Below are 25,710 nucleotides of genomic sequence, written 5' to 3' on the forward strand. Positions count from 1 at the left end.
CTAATTTTAAAGTTTTTGGTGCGTGCAATTTCCAGGCTTGGAGCTAAACAGGTCCAGTCTCTGGTTTATGGGACTCACTCTTTCCAAGTGAGGAGCAGCTGATGGGGACCCAAATTCCTAACTTGGCCGTTGAAATTCGGGTCCCTCCTCATTCAGAAGTGCGGCTGACCCTACGGAGCAAAGTTTGGTGGAAGGAGGGGGGAGGACTGAGGAAACCGACACTGCCCTGTGGGGGAGCTTTTCGAAGCACTTGGCAAGGCCCGGGACCCGGCTCGGTTTCTGCCGAGTCCACGTGGGCTGTATTTTTACACCGAAAGTCCTCATTTGCATGAAGCCGGGGCGGGTTCGGGAAGCTAACTGCCGGGAGAATTTGCTTCAATGAAACCCGAAGCCCCTGCAGCTCCTCTAGGTGGCTGAGGCTAGCCTGGCTCAGCTGATCTACTTAGTGGTTTCGCCTTGAGCTTTGCCGAGCTGCGCTGCTGCTGTACCAGGATTCCCCATCTATTATTCAAGATGTTTACAAGAAGGGGGGTGGGAGAGGAATGGGGAGGAAGAGGGGAGCAGAAGGGGCTTTGCAAGCAATACTAGTTCCCAAAGTGCCCGAGCCAGGAGTTTAGAGAAAGGGACTTTATCTGGCCTCACTCCTGGAGGGGCTGGCGAGATTTAGCTGGATCCCAGAAGTCTTGGTTTCCGATACTTGGAAAGAAAAGTTAAGAGGGTCTAGCGTGGAGGGAATCCCGAAGCAGTAGGAGGACAGGCACCCTGCTGATGTGGGCGAGGAAAAGGGACTTCCCCATTACAACTCCCTTTAAGCAGTCTCCGACACCACCCCTTCCCGGGCCACACAAAGACAGATGCGCAGGGTGCTGGGCTGACCTGGTCAGTGACAAGGAAGATGGACTTACTGGCTAGTCTGGGACTGGATTCTATTTCACCTTTCCCAAATAGGGGATCATCTGACCCCGTGAGGCAAGAGCCTCCACAGCCGAGGGGACACCCGGCTCTGCCAGAAGCTCCTAGGCTCAGGTCCAGGAGCGCACTTTAAATGGGGGCTCCTGGCAGCGTCCTAGGGGGTTGAAGGAGGGTCATCTTTCTTTCCTTCTCTCCCCCCCTCCCTCACCCTAATTCACTTGGACTTCTTTTCGATCCGGATCCCAGAGAAAGCCGCATAGCGAGCAGGGGACAGGACGGAGTGGTTTGGGGTTTTTAAAAATGAATCAGGAAGGTCTGGGACGCCTGGAGCCAGGCGGGGCTGAGAAACGCCAAAGCGGTGCCCGGGATATAAATTAAAAAGCCGATTGACTTAAGAGGCAAACAATTGGCCAGGTCGGGGTAGACATCTTTGATGCTAACTGGCTTTGCCTCCTCCGGCTACTTTCCTTTTAATTCCTCGGTGCAGCACGCCTGCGCGCAGTTCCCGGTCCTATTCCTGGCATGCTGCTTGTAAGATGAGTGAAGAAGCAGGTGGGGGCAGAGAGAGGGCGAGGGAAGCTCTGGCATTGAAAACCGCTCACTTTGACAGGAGCCAGCGAGAGAGACAGCCTTGAATCGATGTCAGGGACTGCCTACCTGCAAGGTGTGCAAAGATGATGACCATGAACGCCAAGCAGCCTTTCACCATGCACCCCGTCCTCCAGGAGCCTAAATTCTCCAGCCTGCACTCCAGTTCAGAGGCCATGCGCCGAGTTTGCCTTCCCGCCCCGCAGGTATGTAGATGAAGCGTAATTACCGCTTTAAGGCACATTTTTTGACAGGCGCTCGCTTAATGTTTATTTCATGGAGCCCAGAACAATCGCCTCTCTCTGAACCCCTCTCCCTCTCCCTCTCTCTTCTCTCCCTTGTCTCTGATCCGCACGTCTATTCCTGCGAAGCTTCTGCCTTCATATTAATTTTTATGACCTGAGCTTTGAGGAGGAATCTCGTTGCTTGAAAATGTTTTTTAATCCTGAGTTGACAGTATTCCCCACTGACTCCGCTCTGCGTATTCTTGCTTGCAGCTGCAGGGCAATATATTTGGAAGCTTTGATGAGAGTCTGCTGGCCCGCGCCGAAGCTCTGGCGGCTGTCGATATTGTCTCCCACGGCAAGAACCATCCTTTCAAGCCCGACGCGACCTACCATACCATGAGCAGTGTGCCCTGCACTTCTACCTCGTCCACAGTGCCCATCTCCCACCCGGCGGCGCTCACCTCGCACCCCCACCACTCGGTGCACCAGGGCCTGGATGGGGACCTCCTGGAGCACATCTCGCCCACGCTGACAGTGAGCGGCATCGGGGCGCCCGAGCACTCCGTGATGCCGGCGCAGATCCACCCCCACCACTTGGGAGCCATGGGCCACCTGCACCAGGCCATGGGCATGGGCCATCCCCACGCCGTCTCCTCCCACAACGGCATGCCCTGCCTGAGCGACGTGGAGTCCGATCCCCGCGAGCTGGAAGCCTTCGCCGAGCGCTTCAAGCAGCGTCGCATCAAACTGGGGGTGACCCAGGCGGACGTCGGCGCGGCGCTGGCCAACCTCAAGATCCCCGGCGTCGGCTCGCTGAGCCAGAGCACCATATGCAGGTTCGAGTCCCTCACCCTGTCCCACAACAACATGATAGCCCTCAAGCCGGTCCTGCAGGCCTGGCTAGAGGAGGCGGAGGCTGCCTACCGAGAGAAGAACACCAAGCCCGAGCTCTTCAACGGCAGCGAGAGGAAGCGCAAGCGCACGTCCATCGCGGCGCCCGAGAAGCGCTCCCTAGAAGCTTATTTCGCGATCCAGCCTCGACCCTCCTCCGAGAAGATCGCAGCCATAGCGGAGAAATTGGACCTCAAAAAGAACGTGGTGCGGGTCTGGTTCTGCAACCAGAGACAGAAACAGAAACGAATGAAATACTCGGCCGTCCACTGACTGCGGGCGGAGCGGGGCCCGGGCCTGGAGAGAGGGAGACCACCGCTCGGGACTTTTGTATTTGACTACACACACCACTCCGGGCAGGAAGCTCGCCCAGACCCTGCAGTTAGACTCGTCCCCCTCGAAGCCACGGACTTTTGTTCCCCTCTGTCTGGTCTCTTCTCTTGTCCTCTTGTCTTTCTTCCTTCTTTCCTCTTTCTTCACTTCTCCCTTCACTTCTTTTCTCTTCTTCCTTCCCTTCAGCCTCGTCCCACTCTTAAAAAGTTTTCTTACCGGAAAAAAAAAAAAAAATTTAAATTAGAGGCCAGGAAGGGGAGGCTGTCCTTCGTGCAGAACCGAACGCTTGCTTTGTGGACTACGACTCCCTTCCGGGGGATCTGGGCAGCCAGGGATGCTTCACTTCGGGGGGAGGGCTGGGATCCCGGGTAAAGGCGCCACATTGCTGACTGCAATAAGAAACAGACATTAGAAGCAAGGGTTGAGGCGGGGCGGGAAGAATAGATAGAAAGGAAACAGAAAAGTCAACCAATTGGGAGAAATTAGGGAATTAACCTGTATGGAAATTTATATATACATAATATATATGATATAGCAGATATTTGTATATATTTCGGAAAGATAACCTCGTGTTCCCTTAAACTTAAATTCTACTTGACAGTCTTTTGGTTTGCATTATTTTTCCTAAAGTAGCATGAACTGAATTAAAGGAAAACGAAAAAACAAAAACAAACAAAAAAAGGAAATCTATCATATTTCTTCTTGTCCCCCAGAAAAGTTTGGTTGGAGACACCTTCTTGATTCATCGCTCAAGAAGGTGTGGAAATCTTTTGATCTCGGAGAGGTTTGCTCCATGTAACCTAGTTCCTCGCCTGAGGGTGGATGTGGCTGAGGGAAGACTATATTGGCTTCAAATATCAGTTCCTGTGGATGATTCCTCTATGGGGCTGGAGTAAAAGTCCATAAATTGTTCTAAACTCGCCCTCCGGAATCATGTTTGGACACCGGTTTCACAGAGCCCCTCTCTGGCTTCCCAGCGCAACTGAACCACGAAATACAACCGAAATAATTTCTCAGAATCGGATGCAAGCCTTTCAAACATATTTACACTCCTTCTGTTAAAAACTTCACCTCTCCTTTCCGTTTCTTTCAAGACTGGGTATCTGTTGGGCTAATATGTTTAAGATACTCGAGATTCCCTAAGATGGCTTGGCTGGATGATTCATCTCTCCTCCCTTTCCTCTCACATCTCATACCTTAGTTTTGTCATGTAGTTTGTGTGTTGCTGTGTAATCCTTAGTTTTCCCCTAGTAGATGCTAAAATAAAGTGATGAGGTTCTTTCCCCCACTCTACCCTTGGATTAACTTCTGAAATAATAAATGCTTTATTTTTCAACCCGAATCGCAGTTGCTTTCTTTTCCCGAAGTATCAATGGCATGTTGCCCCAGAAGTAACTCGAGTGTCAGGGAAAAAAAGTCCCAAGAAGTACCTTTTCCTTTTGTGTCCCTCCAACATCTCCTACTAGCAATGGGGCCAATATGTAAATAGGCACGGAAACTGGGTACCTCTGTTTCTAACTCTTTAGTATTCTCAGGTCTGAGGAGCAAACTCTGATCAGTTGTAGTCTGGGGCCACATGTTCTTCGATTTTCTTCGTGAATATTGCAGCGTTAGTTCCCTCTGTTTAAACTAGGGGAAAGCAAGCTTCCAAGGAAGGAGTGTAAGCAGAAGCTGGGGTGGGAGTTAGGAGGGAGAGAAGAGGGAGATATGCCGTGGGACTAGGATGAGAGATCATTTTCCAGAGCCCAGTAACCCACTTCCAGAACCACATTTAAGAGCTCATCCCGAAAACCAGGCTATCACCCGTCCATTTCTGATGCTCTTTAAAAGAAAAAGAGCTCTTTCTATTTGCCAGTCCCAGAAGTACCTAAACGATTAAAAATTAATGACCGAAATCGTAGTGTCTTCTGAATATTTCACGGTAGCACTTCAAATGAGTGTCAGACATCAAACCTCAGACCAGAAATTGGTGTTAGAGCCGGGGCCCCACTAGGACCAGAAAAGTAGGAATTCACCCACTGCATCGGGAAACTCACTTCAAGGAGCCAATCCCTTTAGCCCCTTAGCTGTTTTAATCAGCCCCATGATCCCCCCACCCTCTCAGGCAAGTGTCCTTTAATAATAAATGCCCTTATGCCATTACATTATATGGTGGGTTTTGAAATTTTAAAATACTCCTGATGCAATATTAATTGCCTATAGTCGTATAAAATAGGGCAGAAACCAATTCCGGCGGCATAGGAAGCTGACGCTGTCCGCTCGGATTTAAAGAGAAGCCTTGGACAAGGAGAAGTTGGGAGCTCGTTCCAGGTAAGAGTTTTCTTCTCAGTCCAGTAAATTCGCTTGACTATACCCATCCTGCTGTTGTTTCTTTTTAAGAGTACGGCGGGTCTTGGAGGCGATCTCTCTCGTTTGTTGCGTTTTCTTTTGTTTGTTTATTGTGAAAGTCAGTAGGGAGGGACTCAGAAGGGATGTGCCACGGTAAATAGGTTTTCTGAATCTGAATTGCTCCGCTGACGTGACTGGGACGATTCTCAGCCGGGTTTATCCGATGTAAGTTGTCGGTTTGGAGGACTATACACCCCCCCCATCTCTTTTTTAAAGTTACAGAAACACCCTTGAAGTTTACAACTTCCATTCAGAGCAGATTTTAGGAGGATGTTCCTTTCTTCCTCCTTTCCTCCCTATTCTCTCCACACATCTCTCCCTGATTCTTTGTCTCTATCCCTGCATTTTCCGGTACTTCTGACAATCTCTTCTCTCTAGGTCAGCACAGCTCAGTTGAGTTCCAACAGACGCCTTCTTCGGCCCTGGGACAGAGGCCTGGAGCTCGTGCAAAGGCACGCCGGAAAAACCTTTGATACATTTCTTAAAGGTGGTTTCGAGCGGTGGAATTCTCTTGAGGGACCAAGGAGGCGCTTTCGAGATTCAGAAGAAAGAAAAAGTCTCACTACATTTAGAGACCGCCTCCTTGGTCCTGTAGGAAGAAGGGAATGGGCTTATTCTGGGGCGCAGTTCCTTTCCCCGGAGCCGGCTCAGCGGGGAGAAAGGCAGCCGCGGGTTATTCGAACCCTTTCTCTGGCATACAGAAAGCCCCAGGGTAGGCTGTCTGAATGGGCAGGAGTGAGCAGGAGATGTAGAACGGAAGAAAATCCTCCCTTACTTTCCCCGGCGAAACGGGAGCTGGACCAAACTTCGGCCACGCCCGGGCTCCCTGCTTAAGAGGATTAGAAGCCTGTATGAGTCTGTGACCAGTCAGGCCGGAAGAGTTAAAGAGCTGGGCGAGTCCGAGTCCGACCTCCGTTAGCGAACATTTAAACTGCTTTAAATCCGTCGTGAGAAAGTGCACTGCTTTTGCAAGAGGCCTGTCACCTAAGGCGACAATTCTGTCTCGGCCTAGGACCCTGTGGCTCTGGGCTGGGGACGTGAGTGTTGCTCCACGTGTGTGTCTCTTGATCAAAGCCAGTCAGTGACTGGGTCATTTAGTGTTGCCAGTGTAGACGTATATCACACGACACAGTTTTTAGGTATAACCAGGTTTCTAACTTACCTTCCTATAGTTTTGTTGACGAAGCGCTTTCATTACAATTCAGTGAGGTGAGTTGTTCAAAGACCATCACTCCCATTTTGCAGATAAGGAAACTGAGATTCAGACCGGGTAAATGACTTGCCTGGCTCACACAACTTGGTAAGTGTCAAAGCTGAGATTCGAACTTGGATTTCCTGATTCTAGCTCCAGGGTTGTCCGCCCCAAGCTGCGGTCCAGCTAGAAGGGAGGGAAACAAACAACTCCCCGGAATGGTGGTCAGAACGCCAGGCTCTGCGCCTGGATCTGCCCCTCACCAACTCTGGGATCTCTGTTCATTGTGCCTCTAAAGCGTGTTTGTTTCCATTTGTAAACTGAAAGGACTCTAGAATCCCAGCTCTGGCAGCTTAAGCCTACTACAGGGAAACATAATAAAAGTCTATGTCGTGGATTTGGCCAAAACCAAAGGACTTGTTCCTTTCTCTGCAGATACTTCCCTCCCTCGGATCTCCTTTTAAATTAAAAAGGATGCTGCAATTTATTTTTTTTTTTAAATCCTGATCTATTTCCAATTTCTCCCACCTCTAAGGAACTTTCCCAAAAGACAGACTTTTGCTTCCGTGTATTGGGGGTGGGGCAGACCCTCGGATCTCTCAGGCGGAGGGCCTTCCCTCCACAAATAGGGAACCTGGAGATAACGAACACTAAGTGAAGTGGGTGAGAGAAAGAGGGTTGGTGGGACTTTCTCGAATCAGGTTCTCCGCTGTGGGCTCCTGCAGCCCCCCCTGGGGCTCTCCGGTGCCCCAGAACAAGTTCGTTTACTCCCTCCTAACGAGTCTCCAGTTTTCTTACTGTAACTCGGCAGAATGTGGGGAGACCGAAGAGTACACGTCTACTCTCGCCCTTCAGTTAGCCATACATCAGACAGGTTTAATGTCCGTTTTTTCGAAAGAAAGATTACTCTGCTTAATTCAGGTGAGGCAAGAGTCCCGTCCCATTATTCTAGGACTCTTTTCTCCAGAATAGATCTTTTCTTTCCTCCCCTCCCCCGCCCCCATACACAGAGCTCTAGTCCAGCCGGGGCCGCGGCTTCACGCCCGGCAGACAGAGACAGAGAGTGACCCCTGTGGAGAAATTAGTCTTCTCTTCGATCGCTTCTTTTCCGATTGGCTCGGGTTTCCCTTGCTTCGCTGTCTGCGCTTCCCCTAGCCTAGAGACCCGGGCTCCAGGCTCCGGGCCTCAGACAAGGATTTCCCGACTGAGTTCAGAGTTCACAAGGCTCCACCCAGCCCCACCAGAACGGGCTTCCCCTCTCAGCAGACGTCATCCCCCTTTGGGAGGCCTCTGGAAGCCAGAGAAGGGCTGAGGGGTGAAATGGGGGGGGCTTCTTCCGGTTTCAGTTATGGTTAATAGCTGTCAAAGTTTCTTCCCTGGAAATAAGTCACTGCATCTTAGGGGGCGGATTTCTTATTTAAAATGAAATGTCTTTCTCTCCTTTCCAACTCCCCCTCTACCTCCTCCAGGTCCGAGCTAAACCTTAACTACGCCCAGTTTTGTCTTCCCATACACTCTTCTCTTCCCTATACCTCTCTCCATAAAACACCAAGTTATTGTGTAGCTGGGTGCCTGGGGCCTTGCTAGGCCGCTCCCCTTTTGGGAGATATATTTAATGTCCAGCTGTCATAAATCAAGGCCATAAAAAAGCTTACCTTCATATGCACTCAATTTCTACCAAACCTAAACTAATTGCATAAATTCCTTTAGGCCACTGTGTCTCTGCTGCACTCTGGGTTGGGATCTGATCAATTAGTCATTAAGCACTCCATTAGCTGGGGTTTAAGCTGCCTAATATAAATGTCTCCTGTCAATTTGCTTGTAATTGAATGAATAAAAAAAGGTACAATTATTAACACAAAGGATAAAAATGATGAAAAGCCAGTTTTATTCAAATGTTCCCAATATTCCAAAGGTTTTTTGTTTTTGTTTTTTTTAACCTAATAAGACCTTTTAGCAACTAACAGCTTTCTGAGGGAGAAAAGAGCAATGGAATGGGAGCTAAGAGACCATTGCTGTAGTTCTGGCTCTGTGAACTAGATGATCCTGGATAAGTCTTTCCCCCTGTAAAATAAAAGGGCTAGACTAGATGACCTTCAGGTCTAGAGCCTGACTGGATGATTTATATTTAAGGGCCTTCACAGTCCTAATTATCCTATGGATCCTAAGGGAAAAGAATGCCATTCTGTGTTTAAAATTAATATTTATATGTGATTTGAGAAAGCTGTGCAATTCCAGGATTTTTTGTTCTCCTCTCCCTCCACATCCCCCTACCCTCCTATCTAGACAGGTGCTGAAACTAATCAAAGTTTCTTAGACAAAAAGCAAAGTAGTTATTTTCTTTACTTCAATAGGTTAAGTTAAATTACACTTTTATGCTCTGAAAATGATCTGTCACATTGCTCTATGCTTTTTAAAATTCTATTAAAAATTCTTGCCTAAATTCTAGCAAGTCCCTTACTCATAGTCAACAGAATTTCTCTCCGTGTCTATAGATTATGGGCACAGCTCTTCAACTGGGAAACAATGATGTCCCTGAATCATTATTGGTTCTCTTCTTGCAGGCACTATATATTACAAAGTCATTTTTTTAGATGCAAAAATAAAGTTCCCACAGGAAAGGGAGAAGGAGTAGTTAGTTCCTGTACCTGGATCTATTAAATGACAATGTGAGCTCCTCATCATTTGGAAAGGATAGCGTCAATAAACTAGTTATGGGGCATGTGCTAAAAGTTAAGGGACTGGTTGGGGTTAGTAATGAACACTTTCTCACCCTGTTTTTCATGTGACAAAGAGTGTCTAAATACACACCTGAGTGAGGTAAGGAGCTAGAGGTTTTTGTGGACAGAAAATATGATGACTATGGTCAATCCATATAACCTAATTAGCATCATGTTCTAAATAACTGAGCTAATTTTGAAGCAACTTTATTGAAAGCAAAAATAAAAGTGATTCAGAAAGCAAGTCAAGGATTTCAACAAATTCTAAAAACAATTTTGGTAAAATTCTCTTAAAAATTAAAATGAACATTCCCATACGTTTGAATGTTTGTATTTGATTCTATCCACCTTTCAGCTCACTGAGGCATGGTTTGTGACTACTCTGGGAGAAGGAAAAGCAGATAGACTGCTTGTCATGGATACATATCTAAAATGTTGCTACTTCTGACAACATGCTAGCTAAGGCCAAAATGTCCTGTGGAAAAAAATAAATGTATGGTTTGGTTTTATTTGTGGGATTTTTAAAATTGGGGTGGATAGGTGGGGTAGAGTAAAAAAGGAAGTATTGACAATTCAGTGGGGAGGGGGAAATCAACCAAATTGCTTGTTTGAACTTATCTGATTCCATTCAAATCAATTTATCTCTATGTAGACACAACCAAAATGTAGGTATAAGGAATATATGAATTCTTGGTGTGAAGTGGGTAGGAAGGGAAGCACAAGAAATAACAACAAAAATTCTTACTGTTGTTGATGTTTAGTCATTTTTCAGTCGTGTCCAACTCAGGTGACCCCATTTGGATTTTGTTTTGTTGTTGTGGGGTGTGTGTGTGTGTGTGTGTGTGTGTGTGTGTGTGTGTGTGTGTGTGTGTGTTGGCAAAGATATACTAGATTAGTCTTACCATTTCCTTCCTCAGCTCATTTTTTCAGATGAGGAAACTGAAGCAAATAGGGTTAAATAACTTACCGAGGGTCATACAGCAAGTAAATATCTGAGACCATTTTTGGAGTCAGGAATATGTCTTCTTGACTCTAAATCTGGTACTATGTCCACTTCTCCACATAGTTGCTCTTACTGTCATTAGAGATCATCTTGGTTATAATAAATTTGTCTCTTATTCGGTCATTCACATTTTTCCTTAGACAACACTCAACTCTGTCTAACTACAAGAGAGAATATCCTTGCAGCTGAACAATGATTTTCACAGGGATTAGAACTAAAAAGGACTATACAAATCTTCTCTAAGCCTTGGATTTTACATTAAAAAAAGAAAACAAAAACTAGGGCCCTAAGAGATTAAGTAATTTGCCCAGAGTCATTTAAGTAGTATCAGAGGTAGTATTTGAAACCAAGTACTCTGATTTCAGATCAAGAAGCCATGCTGCTTCTTAATTCTCCATGCCAGTCCCACAATAAACACTCCCTATCTTACCCTCTTTCCATTATTGGTAGCTATCGTAGGAAAGGTGAGGGAATAGGAAAGATAAACTTCATTCAGATTAATCTTGTGTCCCTAAAAAACCTAAAGGTCTTTGATTTTTTTTTTTTAAAGGCAAATAGGATTAAGTGACTTGCTCAGGGTCACACAGTAAGTGTCTGAGACTGGATTTGAACTCAGATTTTCCTGATTCCGGGACTTGTACTCTATCTACTTTGTCAGCTAACTACCCTAAGATCTTTGAATAAAAGGAAGGCATCACATATTTTATTTGGAATCCCAGTTATCGAATTTTACTGTTTCTACCTCCATCATATCTCTTGCCTTGGATCACTTTTATTCAAGTAACAACCGCGTCAGTTCTGACCTTTTCCACCTTTCCCCTACATTACTGTAATAGCCTCCTAATAGATCTCCTTGCCTTGTCTCTTCTTACTGCTACCAAAATTATTTTCCTTTAATGCAAATCTGACTATGTTACTTCCCTAATCAACCAACTTTAGTGACTCCCTATGCTTGTAGGATAAAATAAAAATTTCTCTGTTTAGCCTTTAAAGACCTTTACAACTTGGCCACAGCTTTCTTTTCTGGCTCATATTTTCCTATTCATACTCTATGTTTCAGCTGAACTGCCCTTTTCTCTGTTCCTGGATCTTCATCTTCATGCTTTTGCACTCTCTCCATGCCTAGGATGTATTCTCTTCTTGCCTTCACTTCATAAAAACTCTTTCCCCCTTCAGGACACAGCTCAAGCACTATCTTCCACTTGGAGCCTTTTCTCCCTAACTACTTTTATTTGCTTGTATTTATTTTTTATATATTTATTCAGTGTAAACTTAGATATATACTTGTTTTGTCTTCATTAGAATGTAAGCTTCTTGGAAGAAGAGATCGTTTCATTCTTTGTCTTCAAGCCTCCAGTACCTAGCATAATGCTTTGTATTTAATAGGTATTTAATAAATGCTTTGTGATTGATTGCTTTATGGTACTTCCTATCACAGTGCAGTAGGTGCTCAATTAATAATGTTTGAATTAGGCTGAATCAATTTGGGGAAGATAAATAACATCTCTCTATATCTCTTAATTTAGCCTCTTTTTCTAGATGGTTATTTAAACCTATAAAGAGGTGAGCAACTAGACTTGTATTTTATAGTTGAGTATATTTTTATATTTTCTTGGGGAAACTGACATAAGACTTTGTTATTAAAAAGTAATAAAACCATAAATCACCTAAAATGGTGTTTTGCACATAGAAGATGCACAATAAAATGTTTGTCAAAATCTTAGATGTAAAGTTCTTAGAGTAGCAAGAACTAAAATAATGCTTTGCTTTTAGTTTTATCATGATTATTGTTATTATTATTTTCATACCAAGAATTTGTATGAAGATTTTTTTAATTGGATAAATGATTTCACATATGTAGGGAGCTTTCAGTGAGGAACCTCCTTTTCTAATGTATATTGATTCCTTCTCTGTAACTCATAGTCATCAACATAGTCCATCCTAAAGTGAAGTGTCATTCTCCCAAGTTTACAATCACTTTTGTGATATTCATATTCATTTCCTCTCTTCTGACCTTGCCTCCTAAAGGTTCTATATCACCAAGGAAAATGTTTTAGTCTAAAGTTCTTAGTCCCATCTAGAAGAGAAACCTTTATCAATCTTTAACAATCCGTTACCAAACAGTGCCCTAAATCTTTTTTCATCCTTACCAAAGGTCTAATCACTTTCTTTGAGGAAACTAAGTGAAAACTCAGGGAGGAATTTTGTTCTGTCAGAAGATTCAGGACATAAAAAGTTAAAGCTCTGTCCACTCAAGAATAGTAAGATCTTTTTCCTGTGCCTTAAACGGATTAGGGTAATGACCAAAGAAAAAGAAGCTAAAGGGCTTGTTTCCCTTTTGCCTTATGAAAGGCAGAATCTTTAGGGCAGGAGTTCTTAATTTGGGGTTCACAAATCCCTCTCCTTAGTGCAACTAGGTGGTAAAGTAGCAAAAATATATGATCTGGAGTTAGAAAGATCTGGGTTCAAATTTTATCTCAGATATATTTTAGCTACACAATCCTCTTCTAGCCTCTTTTTTTTCCCTCATATGTGGGAGCGCTGAAGATGAGAGTATCCTATTTATAGGGTTGTTGAAATGATAAAATGAGCATATATACCTGAAGCATTTTATAAAAGAATTTTTTAAAGTTTAAAATTTTTAAAAACATTTATTTTAAAAAGGTTGTTAATTTGTATTCTCAATAAACTACCCCTTCCAGTAGAACCTTACTTTGTAACCAAGGAAAATAATTAAGCAAAAAACAGCAAAATAGTAGACTATGATATATTCTCTTCCTGAAAACCCACATTTCTCCATGGAAGAGATGGAAAATATATCAGTTCTCTCAAACAAGATTGGCTATTAAAAATTAATAATAGCCTTTTATTTTCAAAATATGTGCAGATAGTTTTCAAAATTGATCCTTGCAAAACTTTGTGCTCCAAATTTTTCTCCCTTCTTTCCCCCTTTCCTTAGACAGCAAGTAAACATGTGCAATTCTTCTAAACATATTTTCACATTTATCATGCTGCCCAAGAAAAATTAGATCAAAAAGGAAAAAAAACCAAGCAAACAAAAAGAAAAAAAGGTGAAAATATTATGTTGTGATCCACATTCAATTTCCAAATTCCTTTTTCTGGATGAAGATGGCTCTCACCATTTACAAGTTTACTGGAATTGTTGAAAAGAGCCACATGCATCAGAGTTGATCATCACATAATCTAAACAAGTTTGGTTCTTAATGGATGAAGGAAAGGTGGAACTGAAAATAAAATTAAACTAAAAAAAATCTCAAGATTAATCTTTGCACATAATTAGCATATTGACTGCCTTTTAATGTTCTTTTAATTCACACTACTATAGTCATTATGTCATTGTTCTCTTAGTTCATTATATTTATCTTTTTTTTTTCTTTTTTCTTTTTTGAGGCTGGGGTTAAGTGACTTGCCCAAGGTCACAGAGCTAGGAAGTGTTAAGTGTCTGAGACCAGATTTGAACTCCCGTCCTCCTGAATTCAGGGCTGGTTCTCTATCCACTGCCCCACCTAGCTGCCCCCATTATATTTATCTTGCATCAATTCATTCAAGTTTGTTGGTTTTTGTTTGTTTGTTTGTTTGTTTGTTTTTACTACATTTTGAATTCCTTTTTTGCTTTTGCTTTTTGTCCATAGAAAACCACATGAGAATTGATTTCCAAAACCTAATTTCTGTGACTCTGAAAGGTCCACAATTCACAGTACCACATAGGAGGTGGAAAGAAGTATCATGATCAAACATAAACTAATGTTGCATAGCTGTTCTAAAATGGTTTATCTTCTAATGATTTATTTTATGTGGAAAGACAAAACTCAGCTTTACAAAATTCCCTATTATTTAGTGAGAATTCGTCCATTTGCCTCCCTCTTTCCTCCCCCTTCCCCTGAGACTTTGATGCTATGAGGGAATTGTCCTCGGTTCTTCTCCAGACACATTACTATATTTACCTCAGCTCTATGATAAAGTTAAAATATATCCTAAGAGTAAGCAGGTAATGATCGCATTTAATTTATTCCCTACTATATTATTAGAGACCAAGTACTACTTAGATTAAGATGATGTGACTTATATTTGAATATATATGTAGTATGTAGGATTTATGTTTTAGGATTTCCCGTATGTTTCAAATATCCACATTTATGTCTGTTTGTCTGTCATCTATCTATTTATCTATCTACATATGTCTCAAACATATGGAAAATACTAACCCTTCCCTAAATCTTGTGCTATCTTGAAACTGCTTACTGGCTGAAGATGTTCCAGCTTAGGAATTGTCCCAAGCTTGACCAATTGAGATCACTTTTATAAAGGAAATTTATCTCTTAGTTACCTCAGAATCACTATTATATACATCATAATCACCTGATTATTTCCATGTCACAAAGAGAGAGATTATCCAGAATCATATGTAATAAAAATGCTCAAGAATTCTAATGGACTTGTGATCTCACTGAGATAGAAGCTCCCTTCAATGCTGTTGAGCACAATCCATCCATGACTATGCATCCTATTCCTCTCTTGTCTGTATCCTCCCATAAATTCATCACAAAGTGGGCCACTCAGTGTGCTGGGGTAAGGGGAGGCATCGTTCTTGATTTCTCTTGATACTGAGAGGATACCGATGGACCATTCAATATTCTTCCCATCTATATTTAAGATAAAGGATAGAATCCTACATCATAATTGCCTCATCTCCTAAAAAAAGAATTAGTTCAATACAGAATCCCCAAGGAAGGATGACATTTATTGAACTTGATGTATAGGAAAGGAAGAGGAGCTGGATCTGTAATTTCAATGATATAGAGAACTCTTACTTGAGAAAACTCCTTCTAATGATGTAGACCAGCACCTTTTCCAAAATGCAGAGTCCCAGATTGTTACCAAGGGCACTGAGCGATTAACTTCATGTGGGCAATACAGCCAGCACGTGCCAGATTTAGGAATTTAACTCGGGTGTTTCTGACTTTAAGATCAACTTAATATCCAGTAGGCTGTATGGTGTCTCATTTTTGGAGCAATCCCCAAAATTCTCTCAGAGAATATATTAACATTCTTGGCTTTGGGATCTGCAGGAGGCTTGCTAGGACATTTTGTTGTAGAGTATTCCAAAATTTTCTCTCTATAATTCTATTAGACAACTTTTTGTTTTGATTTTCAAAATGAAGAACTCAAGTTTCAGAGAAGCTATGGAATATCATGAACTAATAAGGGGATGAGAATAGCAATCCACATGCAATAAGATTTTTCATAGTAATAATACTAGTAAATGACATTTGAATAGCACTTTTTTTTTATTATATATATATATATATTTTATAATATTATCCCTTGTATTCATTTTTCCAATTTACCCCCCCTCCCTCTATTCCCTCCCCCCGACGACAGGCAATACCATACATTTTACATGTGTTACAATATAGTCTAAGTACAATACATGTGTGCGAATATCACTTTCTTGTTGCACAATAAACATTAGAATCCGAAGGTACATGCAACCTGGGCAGACAGATATTAGTGCTAACAATTTTCATTCCCCTCCCAGTGTTTCTTCTCTGGGTGCAGCTACCTCTGTCCATCATTGATCAACTGGAAGTGAGTTGGATCTTCTTTATGTTGAAGATTTCCACTTCCATCAGAATACATCCTCATACAGCATTGTTGTTGAAGTGTACAGTGATCTTCTGGTTCTGCTCATTTCACTCAGCATCAGTTGATTTAAGTCTCTCCAGGCCTCTCTATATTCCTCCTGCTGGTCATTTCTTACCGAGCAATAATATTCCATAACCTTCATATACCACAATTTACCCAACCATTGAATAGCACTTTTAAGTTTGCAGTAATCTGAATCGAGTGTCTATAACCCAGAAGAAGGTTCTACAGGGATATTCTCCCCCACTTTATTGATGAGGAAAATATCCTGGTTCTACAACTAGTAGCAGTTGAGTGTCATTTAAAGCCAGCTTTCCTGATTTTAAGTCCATACTATGTGGTATCCCATGCTACCCTTAATCCACAAGCTTGATTATCAGTTTTGATCTGGCTTGTAGTCTGTTACTGCAATAGCAAAATGAGAGTGGTCTCTCTGACCTTCCACTGCCAAGGATGTATTATGGAAAAACCCTAGTCTTTTTCTTGGATTAATCCTGGAAGGATAAAAGACTGCCTTAATGGTGGACCAGAATGAGTCTGAGGTAACTGCAGTCCTCAAAGGGATCATAGAGAGGGGCAAGGTTGTATGAAGGCCCAGAAATGCTTTTTTCATTTGCTAGGGTAATATAACCCTGAAAGCCTCTTAGTAGTTTTAAAAATATTTCCTAACAATATTAACCCCTCAAAAATCCCTCAGAACTAACTGAAATCCTAAATCATGTCTCTCCCTCATCAAGTATAGTTCAAATATTCTGGTCTACATTATCTTTGTATGATATCAGCTATCTACATAATTATAGATAAAAGCTAGTCCCTTGGTCTGGGATGATTTAAATCTTCTTCCATAAGAAGTCCCTACCAGAGATTTCCTAAGGTTTCTTGGAATTTCTGTCTACTATTATCATATCAGCCTTTTAAGGTGGAAGGGACTTCAGAGATCATTCAGCTCAACACCCTATATGGCCAAAACTAGTATACATGTTAATAAATAGATAAAAACAAAGCAAACATTTTAGGAAGGAAAGAAGCAATTATTAAATGCCTGCTATGTGCCACATATTGTGCTAAGTGCTTTACACATGGTATGTCATTTCAGGTTCAGAACAACCCTGGGGGGCTGGTTCTATCATGATCCCCATTGATCAGTTGAAGAAACTGAAGCAAACAGTGGTTAAGTGACTTACCAGAGTGACACAGGAAATGTTTAAGATTGGATTTGAATTTAGGATTTCCTGACTCCAGACTCCATCACCTACCTGCCTAACAGTACTCACTCAATTGATTTTGACCCAAAATTTGCCATTATGCATGAAACAGAGGGAAATGATCCCCCAAATAATAGATAATAAAAACAACTTAAAACCTTGATTACCAGAGCACAGTGCAGAGAAGGGGAAGGCACAGGGAAAGTCAATGACTTGTCCAGTGTATTACAGCTGGTCAATCTCACTTTATCCTTCCGAGTCACCCTTTCTCTATACTATTTATCCTAGGAGGGGGATGGAATCATGGATCTACTATTCTTTTTGTATTATTATTATTATTATTTTTTATTGACAGTACATATGCATAGGTAATTTTTAAAAAACATTATCCCTTGCACTCATTTCCATTCTGACTTTTCCCTTCCCTCCCTTCACCCCCTCCCCTAGATGGCAGGCTTTTCCATATATATTAAATATGTTATTCTAGATACAATATATGTGTGCAGAACCGTACAGTTCTCTTATTGCACAAGGAGAATTGGATTTGGAAGGTAAAAATAACCTGGGAAGAAAAACAAAAATGCAAACAGTTCACACTCAATTCCCAGTGTTTCTTCTCTGGGTGTAGCTGATTCTGTCCATCATTCATCATTTGGAATTGGATTAGATCTTCTCTTTGTTGGAGATATGGATCTACTATTCTAAGAGACATTCTCAGTCATCTTTTTTTTTTTTTTTTAATAAGTCAGCCATTTTCATTATAAAAAGGAGGAAATTGTCACCCGAGGAATTAAATTGTGTGCTCAGAACCACACAACTAGATAGAGACAGTTAGAATTTGAGCGGAAGTCCACTTCTTGGTGCCATATAGTCCTCTAGGGGTCCTACCTCTTATAGCAATGTAAGGAGAGGCCTTCCCTATTTGGAGAGAGGATGACAAAGGGAGGGTTACAGCATCACAATTTAGCCAAAAACTGGCCATAGGACAGGGAACTAAACACTTCAGACCAGGATTTACTCCTTGAGTGAGAAAATTTTGTCCAGAAAACCTCCAAGCATGGCCCCCTCCAGTGGTATTGAATTCAAACAGAAACCAGAGGCCATTACTAATTCCTACTTTAGAATGTTGGTGGGCTATTTATCAACTTAGTCTTAAAATATTATATTATCTATGTTATATTGTATTTTTGTCTATTTCGTTAAATATTTCCCCATTACATTTTTATCTAGTTTCAGACTCAGGAATACTGCAGTCCACATGTTGCCCCTAGGCCTTGAGTTGGATACTTGGCTTACTGCCAGCTTTGTCCTTGGGGTGCAGTTTGCATGGCTTACCTTCCTTTCCTCTGAGCATTGAACATTTCTTTTGTAAAAATTAAATTAATTTTTAAAAATTAACACAAATTTCCTTTTGGTCTCTTCCCCCTCCCCTGAGAAGGAAAAAACAAAAAAGCCTTGTAACAATTATTCAGGAAGGAAGGGGGGAAATATTATTAAGCACCAACTTTGCCAGGCACTATGCTAAGCACTTTATAAATATTATTTCATTTAATTCTCACAACAACTTTGGGAAGCATATACTATTATAACCCTATTTTGTAGGGGGAAACTAAGGTAGACTGAGTCACATAGCTTATTAACAAAGAATTTGGACTAGGTCTACCTAAAAAAGATAAAATTTGAACTCAGGTCTTCTTGTCACAAGACCTATGCCAGTGATGTTCAGCATAGTCTGTGCTGAACATTTTTGACCCTCTAATTGATAAAGGAGGCAGTGTGATGTAATGGAAAAAGCACTAAATATGGATCTGCTCCTGTAACTTTGGATGCAGTTCTTTTAAAATGTCTTTTATTTAAAAAAACAATAAAAAAAAAAAAAGAAAAAGGAATACAAAACAAAATGAAACAAAACAAAAGAGAACATTGTCATGTGCAGAACAACAGGGAGGATTCAAATATATATAACAACAAATTATCAGATCAAGAAAGTATATATATATATTAGTAGAAGAAAGCATATTCATGAGTGTCCATCTTTCCTTTACTTCCTTGTAAATTGTTCTTTGTTCTCTGATTTGTGCCTTTTAAACTTGATTCTTTTCCTCCCCTTTCATCCCTCCCCCACTCCCAAACAGGCTGTAGTTAAAAAAGGATATATTTATATATACATATGGAGATATATACATTCACATGCACACACACATATTCCCACATACACACATATTTTTCCTGTCCCTGTTGACTGTTTTAATTCTACTACTATTTAATTCTACTTTAATTCTACTTGTTATTACTTATGGATCTCTCTCTTATCTTCTTCCCTCACTTTTTGCTTCCCAGTCCTCCCATTCCTTCCACATTATTTCTTTGTAGATTTTGGAGGGTGATATACCCTTCATGACATATATGTAGTGTTGTTTATTTAACCTATTCCTCATGTGAGTGGATTTTCAGAACTACAAGCCCTCCTCCCCATTCTAATTGCCTCTGTATCTCATCTGTATGACATAATTACTTTTTTATTTAAAACTTTGTCCCAATCTTTCTTTTGAGCTGCCCTATTGTTGATGTCAATCTTAAACATATGGTATTCAGTTCCCACATAAAAATAAATAAATAAACAAATAATTGTCCATGTTGATTTCCTTGAAATTGATCTTTGATATTGTTTCTTATATGCTAAATTTTCTATTAAGTTCAGGTTTGGCTGATAGAAAGTCATGAAAATCTGGAAATTTGTTGAATGTCCATTTTTTTCCCTTTTAATATTATAATCTTGCATATATGATATTTTTGGCTAGAGGCCTAGTTTTTTTGATTGTCTTTTGATTGATTCCAGGATCTGTGGTCTTTTATTGTGGCTGCTGCTAAATCCTGTACAATTCTTTTTTTTTTTTAAATAGCTTTTTATTGACAAAATATATGCATGGGTAATTTTTCAACATTGACTTTTGCAAAATCTTCTGTTCCAACTTTTCCCCTCTTTCCCTTCACCCCTCCCCTAGATGGCAGGTAGTCCCATACATGTTAAATATGTTAAAGTATATATTAAATACAATATATGTATACATATTTATACAGTTATCTTGCTTCACAAGAAAAATTAGATTTAGAAATAAGGTAAAAATAATCTGAGAAGAAAAACAAAAATGCAAGCAAGCAATAACAGAAAGAGTGGAAATGCTATGTTGTGGTCCAAGCTCATTTCCCAGTGTTCTTTCTCTGAGTATAGCTGGTTCTGTTCATTACTGATCAATTGGAACTGATTTGGATCCTCTTATTGTTGAAGATAGCCACTTCCATCAGAATTGATCCTCATATAGTATTGTTGTTGAAGTTATACAATGATCTCCTGGTTCTGCTCATTTCACTTAGCTTCAGTTCATGTAAGTCTCTCCAAGCCTCTCTGTATTCATTCTGCTGGTCATTTCTTTTTTTTTTTTAATTTTAATTTTTTTATTTTATAATTATAATTTTTTGACAGTACGTATGAATGGGTAATATTTTACAACATTATCCCTTGCACTCACTTCTGTTCCGATTTTTCCCTTTCTTCCCTCCACCCCTTTCCCTAGATTGTGGGCAGTCTTATATATGTTAAATATGTTATCCTAGATACAATATATGTGTGCAGAACCGAATTTCTTGTTGCACAGGAAGAATTGGATTCAGAAGGTAAAAATAACCTGGGAAGAAAAACAAAAATGTAAACAGTTTACACTCATTTTCCAGTGTTCCTTCTCAGGATGTAGCTGATTCTGTCCTTCATTGATCAATTGGAACTGAATTAGATCTTCTCTTTGTCCAAGATATCCACTTGCATCAGAATTGATCATCATACAGTATTGTTGTTGAAGTGTATAGTGATCTTCTGGTTCTGCTCATTTCACTCAGCATCAGTTGATATGAATCTCTCCAAGCCTCTCTGTATTCATCTTGCTGGTCATTTCTTACAGAACAATAATATTTCATAACCTTCATATACCATAATTTGCCCAACCATTCTCCAATTGATGAGCATCCATTCATTTTCCAGTTTCTAGCCACTATGAAAAGAGCTGCCACAAACATTTTGGCACATACAGGTCCCTTTCCCTTCTTTAGTATTTCTTTGGGATATAAGCCCAGTAGTCTGCTGGGTAATTTCTTACAGAACAATAATATTCCATAATATTAATATACTATAATTTACCCAACCATTCTCCAATTGATGGGTATCCATTCAATTTCCAGTTTCTAGCCACCACAAAAAGAGCTGCCACAAACATTTTTGCAAATTCTAATGGTAGCTCTAGCATATTTGAGTTGTTTCTTGTTTCTTGCAAATTTTTCTCTTTGATCTGGGGGTTACATAACAATAATATTCCTGTGTATTTTCCACAAAGGATCTCAGTTGAGGTGATAATGGGTGGATTTTTTCCATTTCTACTTTCCCCTCATGTTCTATCACTCCAGAACAATTTTCTTGGATTATTTTTTGCATTACTGTTCTTTGGTCACAACTTTCAAGAAGTGCAATTATTTTTATGTTTTCTCTTCTTGAGCTATTCTTTAGATCTATCATTTTTCTCATAAGATATTTCACATTCTGTTCTATATTTTCATTCTTTATAATCCGTTTTATTATTTATTGGTCTCTCATAGATTTACTGGCTTCCCCTTGCCAATTCTAATTTTTAAAGAGTTATTTTTGTCATTGAGACTATCGATTAACTTTTCATAATCTTGTTTTTCTTGAGTGGTTTTAGTTTTAATTTTGTTTTGTTTTGTTTTAGTTTTTCCTCAATGTCTCTCATTTGATTTTTAAATTAGTTTTTAAGTTCTATGAATTCTCTCTGGGCAGAGAGCCATTTCATAGTCTTTGGGATAGAAATTTTTTTTTTTTTTTAAATTTCAGTGACCTCTTCTGAAGATGAACCCTGGTCTTCCCTGTTCCCATAGTATGTTTCTTTGCCAGCTCATTTTTTTAAAAGAGGTATTAATGTAAACACCTCCAATCCTGGGATGGGAGAGATGGTGTGTCTGGCTTTACCTCAGCTATTCCCTCTGACCAGGAACCCCAAACCACGGAGTTCCTCCCTCCTGTAAGTGCCCATAGCCAGCAGCACTCATTGTTGTGCTGGTTCCTTCTCACCCAGGGGCCACATCCCTGCAATACATCTGGGCCTGACATTCCCAATCAGCCAAGGTTCATTCAGTCCTCAGGGACTCAGACCCCGACTCCTTAAGCTGTCCTGAGGTTCCAGCCACACCCAGCCATCCCAGGGCTCCCTACTTCATGCTTCTGCAGAGCTAGCCTGGAGGTGTTTGCACTTCACACTGTTTGATTCTCCCCTTTTTTCAGATTTTCTCAGGTTGTATCAGGAAGACTCCTTTCTTCCCCAAGTCTTCTTGATTTTTCACCTGTCTATGTTTGTCTTGAAATGCAAATTTGATCTATTTATAGAGGAAACCTGAAGAATTTGAAATTTCCCAACCTACTCTGCTATCTTCCCAGAATCCTCCCCTGGAAGTTTCTCTTGGACATGTTTCTTAACCACTTTGGATCTCATTTTCCTCATGTATAAAGTGAGGACCATATAGCTTTAAAAAGGTGGCTTTTTCCAGCTCATGGTCCTATGAGCATCATGCTCTATGTAATAGCCTGAAGAAAGAAATGCAGAGCCTCTGCTGTATTAAGGATTTTGTTTTAGAAGTCAAGAGTCCTTGGTTTTAGTCTCCACTCTGCTACTTATTAACTTATTGTGAGACTTTGTTCAAGTCATTTCCCCCCCATCTGTATCTCAGTTTCCTCATCTGTCAAGTTGGGATTGGACTAAATTATTTTCATAGTCTTCCTAGCTTTAAAAATTCCATAAAACTAATCTTTTCACTTTTTTATGAGTCTCAGTTGGATCATGTGCCTTTTCCCCCCCATCTCTATAGAAGTTCCATAGTTCCTGTTGTTAGTAATTAATCCCTTAAAAAACAAATATAGAGGGTTTTTTTTATTTGTTGTTTGTTTGTTTTTGTTTTGTTTTGTTTTGTTTTTTAGTAAGGAATCCCTCTATTTGATCACAAGTCAGTTTCAATCTGGTCTGTAACAAGAACTCAATGTAATGTGGATAATATTCAAGGTACTAGAAGAAATTTGGCAGGACATGTTTTTTAATAGGATTTTTGAACTACTGACAATTGATTTCCCAGCCCCCTCCTGCTCCTGTTCCCTAACATCCTGCTCCTTGTCTCCTGAGGATAGTGCCGGGGAGATGAAAGCAAAGAAAACCAACCAGCCCATGGGCAGGCCTCACACAATTGATTTTTACACAAAATTTGCCTTCATGAAGGATGGAAAAATGATCCCATAAATTATGGATAACAAAAACAAATGCTAGGAAGAAAATCAATAGTCACACACTTGGTACCATAGGGAGATGGGAGAAAAAAATATGGAGCCCAATTCACCCAAATAGCACCTTGGGGAGCCAGGTTACAGCACTTACTACTGGAGAAAGTCTCATTGGTGCTACATCTTGCTCCACAAGCCAAGACTACAGACACTATGTGAACCAGCAAATGACCCAATGATCCCGTGAGATCCAGGGCAGGAAGAGCTTCAGCTCTCATTTTACAGATGAAGAAACTGAGACTTGGGGAGGGTAAATTTCCTAAAGTCATCCCGAGTACAAGCTTCAGAGGAAAGATATGGATCCTGGTCTTCTGGTTTCAGAACCAAAAGTTCAGAACTGGTTTCTATGTACTGTGCTGCCTTACAAATTCAAATTCAGACACTTCCTAGCTGTGTGATCCAAGTCATCTAACTTCTCTATGCCTCAGTTTCCTCAACTATAAAGTGGGAATAATAAACTCCAATGGTTGCTATGAGAATCAAATAAGATATATTTTGGAAGCACTTAGCACAGTATCTGGCACACAATTGTCATTTTCTAAATGGTCATTCTCTTTCTTTCCCCCTCCTCAGTTCTATCACCAATCTATCACCAATCTTTAGACAAGGTGCTTGATCTCTTTTGGACAAGTCTGTAAAGCCAGAATATAGCAGAGAATTGAGTAATGATTTAGGGAGATGATTAAGAGAAAAAGCTTAAGTAAACCAACAAACTTAAATCAAGTACCTGATAGTGAGCTCCGCACTGAGGAATACAAAAACATTATATTTAATATTTGAGAATTGTATTTGAGAATTGTATTGGCAAGAGAAGAACAGTTTGAATTAGTCCTCAGTAATCACCAAATGGCTATCAACTTTCTAGTTAATTTTATATATTTAGAGCTTAATTGTTGATCTTTACTTTCTCCAGTTGTAAAAATGTTAATAAATCATTTCCCCCATTTGTAACATAGATGGATAATAAAGATGAATGGAACCAGAATTCAATTTTTAAAACGGATTCAATTTTTTAATAGACAAGAACTTTATAATAAATATTTTGCTAAGCAATTTCATTTGACTTGTAAAGATTTTGGCCCTGCAGAGGAAAAGAATTAATTGAGCAAATAAGAAGAGATCCGTCCTCTGAACCTGAATAAAGAAAGGCAGATAGGGTGAGGCTTAAAAATATTTAAATCTTACTCATTTTAGTGATTTGTTTCATTTGCTGGGAACTTTATATTCTCAGTACCTCCTGGATCCGAGCAAGAAGCAAATTCTCTTTGAGACATTTTCAATCTGAACACAGTAGAACCAAAATCAAAGATATAGCCAGAATCAAAAATTTTAGGACCTATAGGAAGGTTGTGGTGGATAAGTGACCACAGAATTCAAGTGAGAGGTTTGACTTTTGAGAAAATGGGAAAATCAGTATTATTTGACATTTTATTTGTTTTTTCTAATTATATGTAATGATAATTTTCAACATCCATTTTTGATTTTGTTTCACTTTTTCTCTTTTCTTTCTTTACCTCCCCTCACCCCAAAACAATAAGCAATCTGATATGTTATACATGTATAGTTCTTTTAAATATTTTTCCATATTACTCATGTTGTGAAAAAAAAATCAGAATAAAAGGGTAAAACTATGAGAAAGAAAAAGTAAACAATAACCAAAAAAAGGTGGATTGCTTCAATCCATATTCAGTTTCCATAGTTTTCCCTCTCTGGATGGGAATCTTTTGAAATTGTCTTAAATCAATCTATTGCTGAAAAGAACTAAATCTATTGTAGTTGATCCTCACATAATCTTGTTGTTACTATATACAATATTCTCCTGGTTCTGTTCACTTCACTCAGTATCAGTTCATGTAAATCTTCCCAAGCTTTTCTAAAATCATCCTATTCATCATTTCTTACAGAACAATAACATTCCATTTCTTTCATATACCATAACTTATTCCTTCATTCCACAATTGATTGGACATCCCCTCAATTTCTAATTCCTTGCCACCACTAAAAAGTTATTAATGTTATTATATTTTTGTAAATATGAGTCCTTTTCCTTCTTTTATTATCCCATTGGGATAAAGATTCAGTAGTGACATTTCTAGATCAAAGGGTATGCACAGTTTGAAGCTCCAGAATGGCTGGAGTAGTTCACAACTCCACCAACATAACATTAGTGTATTTGACATATTATGTGACAAACAT

At 40.2% G+C, this 25,710-nt stretch overlaps 1 protein-coding gene and 1 long non-coding RNA gene across 2 annotated transcripts in view; both read left to right on the forward strand.

Annotated features, from left to right (window-relative positions):
• The first annotated feature begins 1,339 nt into the window (after window positions 1–1,339).
• Window positions 1,340–4,284, forward strand: POU4F3 (POU class 4 homeobox 3). The gene is made up of 2 exons (XM_074291723.1): window positions 1,340–1,706; window positions 1,998–4,284. Exons 1-2 carry the CDS (start codon window positions 1,587–1,589, stop codon window positions 2,889–2,891), a joined length of 1,014 nt encoding a protein of 337 aa, XP_074147824.1. The 5' UTR covers window positions 1,340–1,586; the 3' UTR covers window positions 2,892–4,284.
• A 907-nt stretch (window positions 4,285–5,191) lies between these two features.
• Window positions 5,192–25,710, forward strand: part of LOC141553543 (uncharacterized) — a 64,700-nt gene continuing 44,181 nt past the window's right edge. The window contains exon 1 of the long non-coding RNA XR_012485510.1: window positions 5,192–5,261. This is a non-coding gene — a long non-coding RNA (uncharacterized LOC141553543). The remainder of the gene's footprint in view (window positions 5,262–25,710) is intronic.

This window comes from Sminthopsis crassicaudata, chromosome 2, assembly GCF_048593235.1.
Source record: "Sminthopsis crassicaudata isolate SCR6 chromosome 2, ASM4859323v1, whole genome shotgun sequence".
NCBI classification, from domain to species: Eukaryota; Metazoa; Chordata; class Mammalia; order Dasyuromorphia; family Dasyuridae; genus Sminthopsis; species Sminthopsis crassicaudata.

Excerpts from the sequence above, each read along its gene's own strand:
- POU4F3 (XM_074291723.1), top strand. The coding sequence starts at position 1,587 with ATGATGACCATGAACGCCAAGCAGCCTTTCACCATGCACCCCGTCCTC. Across the intron at positions 1,707-1,997 it reads TTTGCCTTCCCGCCCCGCAG|CTGCAGGGCAATATATTTGG; the intron begins GTATGTAGATGA and ends TCTTGCTTGCAG.